Here is a 12,954-nt window from a genome sequence, read left to right on the forward strand (position 1 = left end):
AGCCTGGATTAATCTTCGGAGCCCTGGTGGGGTAGGAGACACTAAGCCTGTATTTATTACTCTCCCATTGTCACTAATTGAGGTAATTATCTGTGACTCTGGCCTGGCCAACAATGCCGCATTCACTCCCGGGACCTCGATGGGCCTGGCTCCCACTCTCAGCACCAACCCTCCCTCCCTTCCTCTCCAAAACGCGCCAAGGGCTAAGATGGGCCCTGGAGCATGTTGGGAAAATGGACGACGTTCCATAATGTTCCACCTTCAAGTAGTGTCTCCCAAAGCCACCACCACTGTGGAGTTGTGTTGCGAAGAAACCCTCGATTCTCCTAAAGTAGGTGAGAAAAGAAAGCGGACAGATTTGTCATACAGAGCCCGGGACCCACAGCCAGGCTGGCACTCCTTCTTTCTGGGTAGGTGGCATCAAGGTGCCCCGGTAGTCAACAGGACTCTGGAGTACTGGGAGGCATACTATTCCCTACTAGGTGTACTCTGAAGAGGTTTCGGAAGCTACCAGAGCTGAAAGAGTGGCTGTGGGTATGTTGGAGAAGGCTAAAAAGAACAGAAAGGGTGGGTGTGATGGGGAGCGGAAGGGCAGGTGAAGAGCCACCCTGGGAAGACAGTCCAGAGTCAGACTATCCCCCACATCCACACCAAAGTGACGGTTAAATAAAAACTAGCTTAGATATGTGAGTGGTTCCAAAGATAGATGACATATGAAGATGGTTTTCTGGGTCCTTGGGAGCAAGTGTGTGTGTTCATATGGTGTGTGTATGACATGTGGGTGCCCATGTATGCTTGTGTGTGCTTGTGTGATGTGTGTGTGTTTAAGGTATAATAAAAAAGGGAAGACTTGAGTGAGATTAGGACGTGAGATTCTTGAGGGCAGAAATTATGTTTTGGTCACTGTTATTTTTACAAGATTTTAATATTATACCTAGCCTAACAGGATAGATCAGGCCAGTAGTTGCACAGAAGTTGAGGTCTGTTGGATCTTCTCTTAAACAGCTATCCTCGGGCTCTTCATCCATCTAGTACTTGGTAGAAAGAGTTGTCTACATCATTCCTGGACAGTCCTGGCTGGGCAACTGACCCGCTGAAGCGCTAAGGATCCTGGCAGATCTCAGAGCTAAAGTTCGAGCAGCGCCACCTTGCGGTAGATATGGGAGAGCTTCCGGAGGCACTGGTTGAGAAGATAAAGCTGCAGGCGGGGTCTGAACGGCAACCATCCTCCTTTATGTTACACGTTGTCATGGCAGGGCTGCTTTTACAGTTTTTATTTTAAATCATCCCTCCATTTTTTTTGAAAGGAGCGTATCATGCATCCCAGGCTGGCCTCAAGTTTCCTATGTGCTGAGGATAACGGTGAATACCTGATCCTTTTGCCTGTACCTCCTGAGTGCTAGGATTTGTGGGGCAACCATGCCGTGTATAGAGTTCTGGGGACCAGATGAGGGGCTTTGTGCTTGGTAGACAGGTACTCTTATCAACATAGTTACATCCCCAGGCTTCATTACCCCCTTCTTACACCATCCTTTACTGAGGATGTGTTCCATGCCCGGCCCTAGGGGCTACAAAGTCAAACATTATTGTTAAGTAACTCAGATAGCAGCAAAAATTCAAATGATAATAAAAACAACAAAGGTGGAACTGGAGAGGTGGCTTAGCAGCTAAGAGCACTAACTTCTCTTCAGAGAACCCAGGTTCAAGTCCCAGGACCCACACAGTGGTTCACAGCTGCCTGTAACTCCAGTTCCAGGAGATCTGACAACCTAACATATGTGCAAGGAAAACACCAACGTACATAAAATAAAAATAAATAATTTTTTTTAAAAATCAACAAAGGTGCCAGGCACAGGCCTTTTCTCCCAGCATTTGGGAGGCAAAGGCAAGTGGATCTCTGGGAGTTCAAGCTCAGTTTGGTTAAAATAGAAAGTTCCAGGTAAGCCAGGTAAATGAGGCCCTGTCTCAAGTAGAGTACCACCACCACTGCCACAGCAAAACCAAAACCAAAAAGAGAGGACACAGCAGGGGTCGTGATCAAGAATCAGGAAAATGTTCAGCACTGAAATACAGGAAGGTATTACCAGTTTGAAACTATGTGTCATCTCTCTTTCAAATCCATTCACAAAAGTCCCTGCGTTTCTTTGGTCAGATTAGGGTCTCAATGCCTTTCCCATGTTGACCTCGAATTCCTGGGCTCAAGATATCTCCACTCTCAACCCTCCCAAGTAACTGGGATAACTGGAACTAGAGGTGTCTAGTTCTGCCCCTTTGAAGGTCAGAAGCTTTGCTCTCACATCTAAGCTCTCTGTGATCTGTTCCTCTTTCTTCTCTGGGACTTGGTTCCCTGTGGAAGCCATATGTCTTCCCATATGCTGGACTCACCTCTTCCCTCATCTCGGTGAGAACCACCTCAAACACCCCTACCCCCCAGGAGACTCTTCCATTTTCCCTTGGCAAAGGGCCCTTGTCTGTCTGAGCTCTGAAATGCTTTGCTGTTGGGACTATTCTTGATGACATCCACTGGCCATCCTTGTATGTGATGGTGTGATGGACTAGGTTACATGGCTGAGGACACAAGCTCCATGCCATCCTTTCCAGCACTGAGATGGGGGCATCATAGGGCCCCATTAAACCATGAATGGGTGGGGGGTGAGGAAATAGACGCATGGGTAGCTGAAAATGGAGAGGGGCTCAGATAGATGGCAGGTGAGTCGGTGGATAGATAAGTAAATGGATAGGTGGGATGTATGGATGCATGCATGCGTGCATGCATGAATGCATGAATGACTGGATGCATGGATGGAGCATCCATCCACAGAATGACTCCCCAATCCTATATAATGTGCTGGGAGGGTTCCCCAATTTGAATGTCACCCTTGCACAGACACCATGCTGATCTCCTCCCTATGGCTCCAATTTTAGTATATGTGTGAGTTCCCTGAAGGTAGACACATGACTGGATTTCTGTGCTCCTGGCACACATGGTAAATGGACGAGTGAACACATGACTAATTACAGGAAGACCACTATCCTATCCTCCATGGACACACTCTGCACACATCCCAAGTCCCTCTCTGTGGTAGCGGTTTCTCCTGCCTCCCGCTCCTCTCTCAAGAACATATCCACACCACTGATCTCTCTGGTGTCACAGTTACAACTTGTGTCTGTCTGGGTTTCCTTATCCAGCTAGCCTCAGGACACCTCCGAGTTCTCCTAAATCTGAAAAGGGCAGGGTTCCTGACTTCCCTAACACCTTATCAAGTATGACAGAAGTGTGGGGTAGAAAATATTTCAAGGAAGAACTGGGCTGCTGGGGAATCCGAGAGTCCCTATTTGGGGTCCCCTGTTAACCTAAGATCTGGTGCCCCTAATCAAGTAGTTCCCCTGCACCTGCTGTCTTTTCTCCCAATCAGAGAGGCAGTTCCAAGGAGGGGGATGGTTGTGGCCTCATTCGGGAGGCTGGGTGGCTAGCAGACACAGCTAGATTTAGAAGTCATTTTCACAGCAGGGAGTCTCTAACCTGCCACCCACAGGGCCCCGTGGGGACAGCCTAAGATACTACTTACCCGGGTCTGGCCTGAACCCTGTAGCCATTCCTCTCTCTCTCTCCTTCTCTCCCAGAACTTTGGTGGCTGGTTCTGACTTCATCCTTGGCAAACTCTGGAAGAAGGCATGTGTTTCCCCACACCCTAAAGACCCAAATGGTTCTTGCACGAAGGAGGCGGCTGTTATCTAACCTAGGATTTGTATTTTTCAGTGCTGAAACTCAAACTCAGGACTTTGTACTGTCTAGGCCACCATGCTACTGCTGAGCCCTTCAACCTTCCTCTCCTGGGGACGGGCTGTGCTCCCTGACCCCTTCATTTTTAGAGAGAGAATCTTGATGGGCTGGACAGGGCTGGAATTCACTATGTAAACCAGGCTAGGCTCAAACTTACAACCATTCTCCTATCTCTGCCTCCAGTTTACAGGAAAGTGCAACCATGCCTGGCGTCTCTTTTTAAAATATATGTTTGTTTTTGCCTGGATGCCCTGGAACTCACTCTGTAGACCAGGCTGACCTTAAAACACCCAGAGATCTGCCTGCCTCTGCCTCCTGAGTGCTGGGATTAAAGGTGTGCACCACCAACCAAGTTCCTTTCTAACTTGTATCTAAATGTCATCTCCTCCATGGACTTTCCCTGGATCTTATAAAACTAGGATCTCCCTTGATAGGCTCCTCCCAGAATTTGATGCAAGAGCCCAGTTCTTTATCACATTGCCAGGCGGGCCTTGCCATTTCTGCTCTTTCTAGCCCAGGCGGTGCTCAGAAATAGCAGTGAAAAGGGTAAAGACCTTTGATACCTTTGATCTTTGCCCAGCGTGACCTGGCCCCTCCTTGCCCTCCTCCACCGAGAGCAACGGGAAATGTGTAGGTGACAAACAGGACGGCAGGTGAATATTCCTGGGAAGATCCGACTAGTGAATGCCGCCCCTAGATTTGGGAAACCCGAATGGGAGACCCGCGGCTGGCTGTGGACCGGGAGCCCTGCCCCCTCCGCGTCCCGCCTTTGGGTCTCTCCGGGTGTGTTGTCAAGCTAATTGGAGAATGAAAGTCTAAGTGGTTTGAAAGCGGTCTAAAGAGTTGCGGGAGTCGGGGTTGGCGGGATTCGATGGGAATAGGGACAGAGGCGGGGCGGGGGATGGGTTCGACCTGGCGACCGAGTCTGGGCGAAGCCCCCGCTCCTGCCCAGTGGCTAAATTTACCTAGACTGACTCAGCCCTTGCCCGGAATGGGGGGGCGGGGTGGTGCACGAGGGCAGAGGGAAGAGCGGGCAGGGGTGGGGCAGGGGGACAAGAAAAGGAGAGTCCCAGCCAGGGAGACAGGATGGACCCGAAGTTTCCACCAGCGAAGAGTGCCCCCCCCCCCGCCAAGAAGGCTCGAGGGAGGGACAGGTGGGGCTAGATCAGCAAAGAAAGACTCCAGAGCTGCATAAAGGGAAGAGTAGATTTATTGGGTGCCTACTATGTGCCAGGCACTCTGCAAGGCGCCTTATATACATTACCGCATTAAATCCTCACAACAACCCTGCGAGGTAGGTGTTTATAAACCCCCATTTGACAGATGAGGAAACTGAGGCTCAGGGAGGTGAAGTGATTTGGCCAAGGTCACATGGCTAGTAAATGGCAGACACAGAGGAAGTGCCCAAGGTTGGAAAGAAGAAGAAGAGGAAAAAAAAAAAAAAAGACTTAAACGTCAGTCTTAATAAGCCTGTTGGCGTGGATCAATACAAAGAAGGGCTCGGCGCGCCCCAGAGGTCTTGGAGACCGGAGGCCTGCTCCCGGCCCCGCGCGCGGCTTGGAGGTGTCAAGGCGGGAAACTGGCGCTGGGTTACTAGGGATCCAGATAACTAGGTAACTGGCAGTGCTGGTGTGGGGGCACTCGAGCACCAGCAACCGGGGGAATTCGCGACCTGCGCGCGCCCCGTAGTGGCTCCAGCGAGTATCACACCCCACTCCGACCGCTGAAGATCAGCCTCCCCCCCCCCCTCGCCTGGCTGTTTTCTAGGAGAGATGCAGAAATTGTCGGGGTCCTGTAAGGAGGGCGATACCATCTGCGTGGGAAGTCCCGGTAACACTTGAGAGCATCACTAGGGACACGGAGATGGAGGAAAGGGGGAAGGCCTCAAAACGTCCCAAGCTGATTCGTTGGCTACCTTCCCTCTCTGTGCAGCGATCTCTGTGGTCCACCACAGGCCAGAGGCAGAGATCGGGCTGGTATCCTGCTCTGCCTTGCGAAACACTCACCTAAACTTGGGAAGTTGGGATAGAAGCCCTTTGTCCATTTAGATCTGAAAACCTTGACAGTCTTCCGAACCGAGGAAGAGTGAACCGGGTAAGAGCCCTCAGATTCTATTCACTTATCCCCCAAGTTCCAGGGACGGAAGAATGGGCGGCAGAGATCGCCCATTTGACATTTACAGGAATCCGGGATGGTTAGGTGCAAATGTAGTTACTTAGTCTAGGGTCTACCAGCAGCTAAGTGGCAGAGCTGGAACTGAAACTTGAGTTGTAACATCAAAGACAGCCTCTTCCCAGTTTGCTGGTTGTGTATGCATCCATTCCTTCTCTGCCAAAAGCCCCTCTGCCACCTGATCACGTAGTCCCTAGGTTCAAGGCCTCTCCATTATTTTTTTTCTCCTGCCAGGGATCCTGACCTGACCATTGCTTTCTTATAACTGCCACCATTCCCTGCCCTTTGGCTTGTCTCTCTGCTCAGTTCTGCGCAGCGCCGCCGAATCGTAGCAGGGTTGAATCCTAGCCCCATCTCCCCTGAAGCTAGTGCTTGGATTGGCGATTGCTGTCTTGCCTCTCTTTCCTCTATTTCAAGTGTGGGAACAGGTATAGGTGGGAAAGAAGAAAAGGGAAGCAGACGAAGCCTGTAGATAGTAAAGGAGGCCAGTGAGCCCAAGGATGGATGGGCTGAGCCACACGAGAACAAAATGGGGCATCGCTCACTCTCTCTCTCTTTTCCCCTGTGGCGTTTTCCTGGTGTCCTCCCCGAAGGGGCCTTCCTCGGTTTGACTGATGACATCTAGAATCTCCCGGATGCTGTCGCTCACTTCGGCTCTCTTCCCGCCTTCCCTGGGATGGGAGTTTCCAACCGCAGGCAGGGTCCTCTCATTCCGCCAGGAGGCGCCTGGGGCGTCTGTGTCGCTTCCATCAGAGGAGCCACTATGGACGCTGAGCTCCTCAGCTTCATCTGAGTCCGAATCTGGGGCGGTGTGGCGGCGGATGCGGGACACGGCTTCCCGCAATGCCCCGGCGTAGGGTCCTGGAGTCCGCGCCCAGCCCCCGCCCGTGCGCCGCAGGACCCCAACTGCTTCTGAGCCCTTCACGCTGCCTGCGCATCCTGGAGCCGCTGGGCCTAAGGTCGGGTGCTCAGGGCTACCTGGCTGCGTGGGGGCGTCTCGTAGGTTCACTTCACAAACAGGAAGCCCTAAACTGCAGGAGGCGCGGTCCTCCAGTGAAGAATCCCCCCGCTCTCCTCCCTCGGCTTCGCACTCGCGACCCCCGCCCGGCTGGTTTGAGATGCCACTGCTCAACAGTAGCTTTTGGCAAACTGAGGGATTGGCAGCGACCCCCTCACCCTCCTCGTGGCAGGGCTTGGGTTGCCTGGGGCTGTCGTTCCCAATGCATGGCTCCCCAGAGGGCAAGAGCTGCACCTGCTGGGTCCGAAGGGTCGGAACATACTGGGACTTTATCACCACGCACGTGGCATCAATGACAAAGATGCCTTCTCTACGAGAGGGGCCTCGGGAACTGCGGGGCAGGGTGTGGGCACGGCGGGTCGCCTTCCAAATTTCCAGGGTTTCATGTTCTGTCCCCTCTCTTTGACCCAGGGACTCTCTCCACCCGGTGCCTCCAGGAGCCCAGGGTCTGGGGAGAGTCTGGCTGTGCCTAACTGGAGGCTTTGTAGGGGAGGAAAGCCAACACCTGGGAAGCCAAATATGTTCACTTCCTTCTTTCCTTTCCCTTGAGCCCTTAAGGTGCTGCCTGGACCTGGGAGCAGGACATGGGGGGCTGCGGGTCGTAGACCCAGCGGGAGCTGCCTCCGTGGTGCCTGGACTGCCAGTAGCTTTGGCTTGGGGACGGCCCTCGCCACCACTGTTCAGGCCAGCAGCAGCTAGGCCCGAGCTTTTCTCTATCGCCCCTTTGCAGGACTCTGGCCTGGCTCTGGCCGCTGCACAGCCCGGAGCTCCTCCTAAGAGTCCCCGTCCCTGTCTGAGACCCCAAGCCCCTAGAACATCCCGGTAGATTCGAGGATCCAGCCTCTTCTTCGCGCGCCCTGCCTCTGTCCTGGTGGCGACTGGAACTGGGGCTGATGAGGTGGGCGCCCGGGAGAGCTCCGGGCCTCGCTTAGTCCCCAGGGTTCTGTGGGGGCCTTCATAAGAAGGTGGAGCCACATAGGGTGGCGGCCGGTCCCAGCGGCGTCTTGGGGCTGTGCCTGCAGCGCCTCTCAGCAGCAGGTGGGCCTCGTAGCTAGGGGGCCCTGGTCTCCTACCTCCCCATGGCCCCACCCATGCCACCCCTGGGTCACTCTGCTGGAGCGCGGATGGACGGGGCGCTCGCCCCACCTGCCCGAAGCGCTCTGGTCTGGAGAAAACTGGGAACCCTGTTGGTTGGGCCGCCCGAAGGGCGTTCCGGGTCTCTGGGCGGGGCTGACCTAGGGGACTCCGTCGGGCCCCGCCAGCCTTGCGCCTTTTTCTCTCGGTCTCCTTGGCCTCCCGCTCCTGCGACGCCGCCTTCCTTTTCTCTTGTTCCCGGGCTCGGACCTCGGCGAGGGTCCCCGCCCGCCAGTTGGTCGCCTCCTGCAGCACCCTGGTGGCCCAGGGTCGGCGGGGTGGCGGCTCAGGGGATCCTGGGCGTAGCCTACACCTGGGACAATGAGCAGGAACCCAGGTGAGCAGTTTGTGGGGAAAGGGAGCCGAGGTCCGGGGAGCTGGGAGTACTGGAGACCACTTGGGGCAGCCATGTGGGAGGGTACGCGTGAGTGTGTGTGCGAGTGCACGTGCATATATGTTAGGGCTGAAGTCGAAACGAGACCCCTCGCCATCTCTCCACGCACACTTTAACAGCGACTGCCCCATCTCACCTCCTGCCCTTTCTCACTACCTCTTCTGTCCCCATAAACAGCGCTGAATAAGTCAGGCCCCAGTCCTCGACGAGTAGGGGGAGGGAAGCGCGGGAAGAGAAGGGGCCAGGAGTAATTGCTGGTGCCAGCGGGGGAGGTCTGGACCCCACTTCCCACCCCACCACTTGCTGCCCCTCACCCCCTCCTTCACTCACGTGCGGCTCTGGGGCCCACGGGCCCAGTAGCTGGCCTGGATGTCCATGGACTGTCGAGAAGGGGCGCGACGACTATAATGACAGGAAATAGTCTTCACTTCAATCACCAACAGCTTGGACTTCTGCACCCAAAGGCAGCTGCCCAACTCCTCATCCTGTAGCTCCCGGGGGCTGTTGGGCCCCTCGGAGAATAACGGGCCATCCAGCATCCTGCCCCACCCCCCCCCGGCCCCCCACCCTCCCACCCGCCCCGTGAGCCCCCTCCCAACTCAGGGAGCCGGCGCCCACTGCAGAGCGGCAGGCCCAGGGACTGGCAACTATATATACCCGGGCACACGTGTGTGCCTGCCTGTGTGTGTGTGCTCGCGCGCGGGCGCGCGCGCATGTGACACGCCGCCGTGGACGGCTCCGCGTTGCTACCTCCCCCATGTACACGGACGCCCCCTGGGGCCTGGGATTGGACGCCCCTTCCCACTGCTCGGGTCCCCCAAGCCTAATGGGACCCACAAATGGGCGGAGGAGAGACTTCTGATTCTTACCAAGCTTACAGTGCCCCCTCCTCCAGCCCCCATTTCTGCACACTTCCCGAAGTTTTAACCCTTCGCTTTCCTGCTTGTCAGGTTGCCTGACCACCAGTGATCTATCCCTGTCTGCCTGGACTCCTTTTCTCCGACAGGGAGTGGTGAGAATAGAACTAAGGTCTCTGCCTGCCACTCTCTGCTGGCTTCCATGGGGTTGGGGTGCAGGAGAGGCTGGCCCACAGTTGGGGGGAGGGGGCGGGCTATTTTTAGCGTCGGTGGCATTCGGGTGCGGATGAGTAACCAGTTCAAGCAGTGGAGAGAAGCTTTCAAGAAGCTTTTGTGCGACTCTGGGGGACAGCTGCTTCCCCAGGCCCTCCCCCCAACGGTGGCTCCAGCAACCTTCACTCCTCACCTTTTTCTCTGCAGGTGTGTAAGGCAGAACTCAGTCTGTCCTGGCCACCTAAGCAACAGGACAACTCTCACTCTAGATATGGGTGCCCTTGGGCATGCTGGCATCCCTAACCCAGAAGCCAGGATTCTGGGATTACATAGTTCTGTGCCCACACAGTTCTACCAAGCCTTATGTGGGGTGCAGACAGAGCGCTTATATACACTTGTACCCTAACAGAGGGGGATGGAGAAAGAATGGAGTGCCAAATCCCCTAGCAACAGAAAGGATAAAAGTAGCCTGCCTTTCCTAGGATGTCTAGTTCACAATTGTCTAGTTCACTTGGCCACCCTCAAGTGCAGCTCACCTTTTGGACTCTGTTCTGGAGTGGGGGTTGTTGCTTGCATCCTCAGGCTTCCTCCCCCTAAGCCTGTACCAGGTGTCCCCTGATTCACCATGGTAATGTAAGTAGCAGCACAGCCCACGCCAACCCTTCCATGCAGAGACTTAGCAACCATGCCTGGCAACCATGGCAGCAGCTCAGTGGAGTGGAGGGGTGCAGGGAGGGGGGGGGGAGAATGGCAACGGCTCCTGAGGAAGAAGGGACCATTTGCTTCTCCTGACTTTTGAGAGCAGAAGCTTGTGAGCTTCCATATTGTAGTAACCCTTGAGTCTTCAGCACCATCCTCAGATGGAGACTTGGTGGGGATTTAGGGGGTAAATGAGAGATCCCAGTTTGTAGTTCAAAAAAGTACATGGAACATTTGGGTACAGAGACTTCTTTTTAAGGGGACAGGGACCAGAAGGGTTATTAAAAGGGCAGAGACAGGACTCACTGAAGAATGGGCAAGTAGAACCCGCCTCTCTGCTGTCCCATCCTTTCCCCCCTCATGATACCTTGCACCTACCAGCTGTACTGAAGAGGGCTTCCAGGTGCTGCTTTCCACGAGGTCCCACCAGAGTCCCACAGCTTTTAAAGCCTTGTCTCCTCCCTAGACAAATCCTCCTCGATGAAGGAAAGTGACACAAGGAGACATTTGTCCTTCCCACCACGAGTCCCCCTACACACATACACATAAACACGCTCTAATTGGAAGCCTTCCTCCCCCAAGCTTGGGAATGTGCTGAGAGCTGTGAGGACAGAAGCAGGGGCAGTGGCTCAACCGCCAGCACTGCAAGCTGGCCTCTTCAAGGAGATGATGTTTCCCTGGGTCCCCTTAGGAAGCCTGCTTTGGAAGAACAAGAGTAATATGGCAGAGGTTCCTCTGAAGGCATAGGCAAAGGAACGAGAGCCAAGGAATTATTCAGAACCTACTCCTGGCTTGGATGCAAACTGTCCTATCAGCAAAGCACTGGTAGAAAGGAACCCAGTCTGGCGGTACTCGTGGTGTTGGGTGCCACGTTCAGTCTAAGGTTTCAGCACAGACGGTGGGTCTGGTGGGCTGATTCTTTATGATTTACTCTCCAAGAAAGGGAAGGGATCTGTGGGCTCACAATACCAGTCAAAATCCAAACAATTCAACCTTTCCCTAGAACCCCTGATAATGTTGTCAGATCTCTCTGAATTTACCCTGGACCCTAACTATGGTTCAAGATAAGAGAACTACAGGAAATAAGATAGGAACAGTCCTGAGAGGAGAATTAGAAAGGAAAACTAGTGTAAAGACAGGGAAGCATAAAACCTTGAACCAGACAGTTAAAGTTTAAACATTAGCCTTATTTATTTATTTATTTGAGACACAGTCTTACTATGTAGCACCTGGAACTTGCTATGTAGATCAGGCTAGCATCAAACTCAAGAGATCTGTCTGCCTCTGCCAGAACTAAAGACACGTCTCCATACCTACCGGCTCTGCTTTAAAAACACTGATTCATGAATATGCAGCAAGGTGTGTGTCGGTGCATGCCATGAGTGCACATGGGCGTGAGAGGACAATTTTGTGGAGCCTGTTTTTTCTCTACCTCTAAATGGGTTCTGGCAACTAAACTCAGGTAGCTGGGCTTGCGTGGCAAGTACCTTTACTGTTAGCTCTGCTTTTTATCAGGTTTGTGGCTCTGGGCCAACTTGTAAGTATGTGCTTCTGTCTCAAATTCTCTTAAAACCACTAAAGGTTGCTGGGCAGCAGCAGTGGTGGTGGCGGCAGCAGCGGTGGTGGTAGCTGTGGCCTAGGACTTTAATCACAGTACTTGGGAAGCAGAGGCAGGTGAGTTCTAGGACAGCCAGGGCTACATAGAGAAACCCTGTCCTGTCTTGAAAAACCAAACCAAACCAAACAAACAAAAATAAACAGAACTAGAAAAGGAGCCCGGGAGATGGCTCGGTTGGTAAAAATACTCGCCTCAAAAGCTTGAGGAACTAAGTTCAGACCCCTAGAACCAACATAAAAAGCCTTATTTGGTAGTGTGTGCTTTTAATTCCATGGGTCCTTGGAGCAGCAACTCCAAGCTGCCCAGCTGACCCTGCCTATGTGGTGAAATCCCAAGCCAGTGAGGCCAGGCAGTGGTGGTGCATGCCTTTAATTCCAGCACTCGGGAGGCAGAGGCAGGTGGATCTCTGTGAGTTCGAGACCAGCCTGGTCTACAGAGCTAGTTCCAGGACAGGCTCCAAAGCTACAGAGAAACCCTGTCTCAAAAAAGAAAAAAAAAAAAAACAAGCCAGTGAGACACTGTCTCAAGAAAAAAGTGCGAGACCAAACCAAACCCTGTGTCAAATAAAGTGCAAGGCGAGGGCTGTCACCCAAGGCGAGGGCTGTCACCCAAGGCGAGGGCTGTCACCCAAGGCTGCCCTCAGCCACCACTACCACACACATGCATACACAAAAGGTTGTTTTGTTGGGTTTGTTTGTCTGTTCCCCAACAGGGTTTCTCTGTGTAGCCCTGGCTGTTCTGAAACTCACTCTGTAGACCAGGCTGGCTTCAAACTCAAGAGATTGCCTGCCTCTGCCTCCTGGGGATTAAAGGCATGTGCCACCATGCCCAGCTCACAAAGACCTTTTTTAACGACTGACCCTGGAGCAGCAGCAGCAGCATGCGCCTCTAATCCCAGAGACTGACCCTGGTGTGGCAGCATGTGCCTATAATCCCAGTACTTAGGGGTCAGAGGCATGAAGACTGCTGCAAATCTGAGGCCAGCCTGAGCTAAATATGGTGCAAAATCCTGTCTCAAAAAAAATCATAAATTCTCCCCAAACCAAAACACTTATGGTCCCACAC

General features: G+C 53.5%; 1 protein-coding gene across 1 annotated transcript; it reads right to left on the reverse strand.

Moving 5' to 3' along the window:
- Positions 1–6,497: 6,497 nt before the first annotated feature.
- Ddn (dendrin) lies at positions 6,498–9,041 on the reverse strand. The gene is made up of 2 exons (XM_050130862.1): positions 8,833–9,041; positions 6,498–8,421 (listed from the first exon to the last, which is right to left on the reverse strand). The coding sequence occupies exons 1-2, from the start codon at positions 9,039–9,041 to the stop codon at positions 6,498–6,500; spliced, it is 2,133 nt and encodes a 710-aa protein (XP_049986819.1).
- Between the last annotated feature and the right edge of the window lie 3,913 nt (positions 9,042–12,954).

Source organism: Alexandromys fortis, unplaced genomic scaffold (assembly GCF_014885135.2).
Source record: "Alexandromys fortis isolate MF-2015 unplaced genomic scaffold, M_Fortis_MF-2015_v1.1 scaffold_363, whole genome shotgun sequence".
Classification (NCBI taxonomy): domain Eukaryota; kingdom Metazoa; phylum Chordata; class Mammalia; order Rodentia; family Cricetidae; genus Alexandromys; species Alexandromys fortis.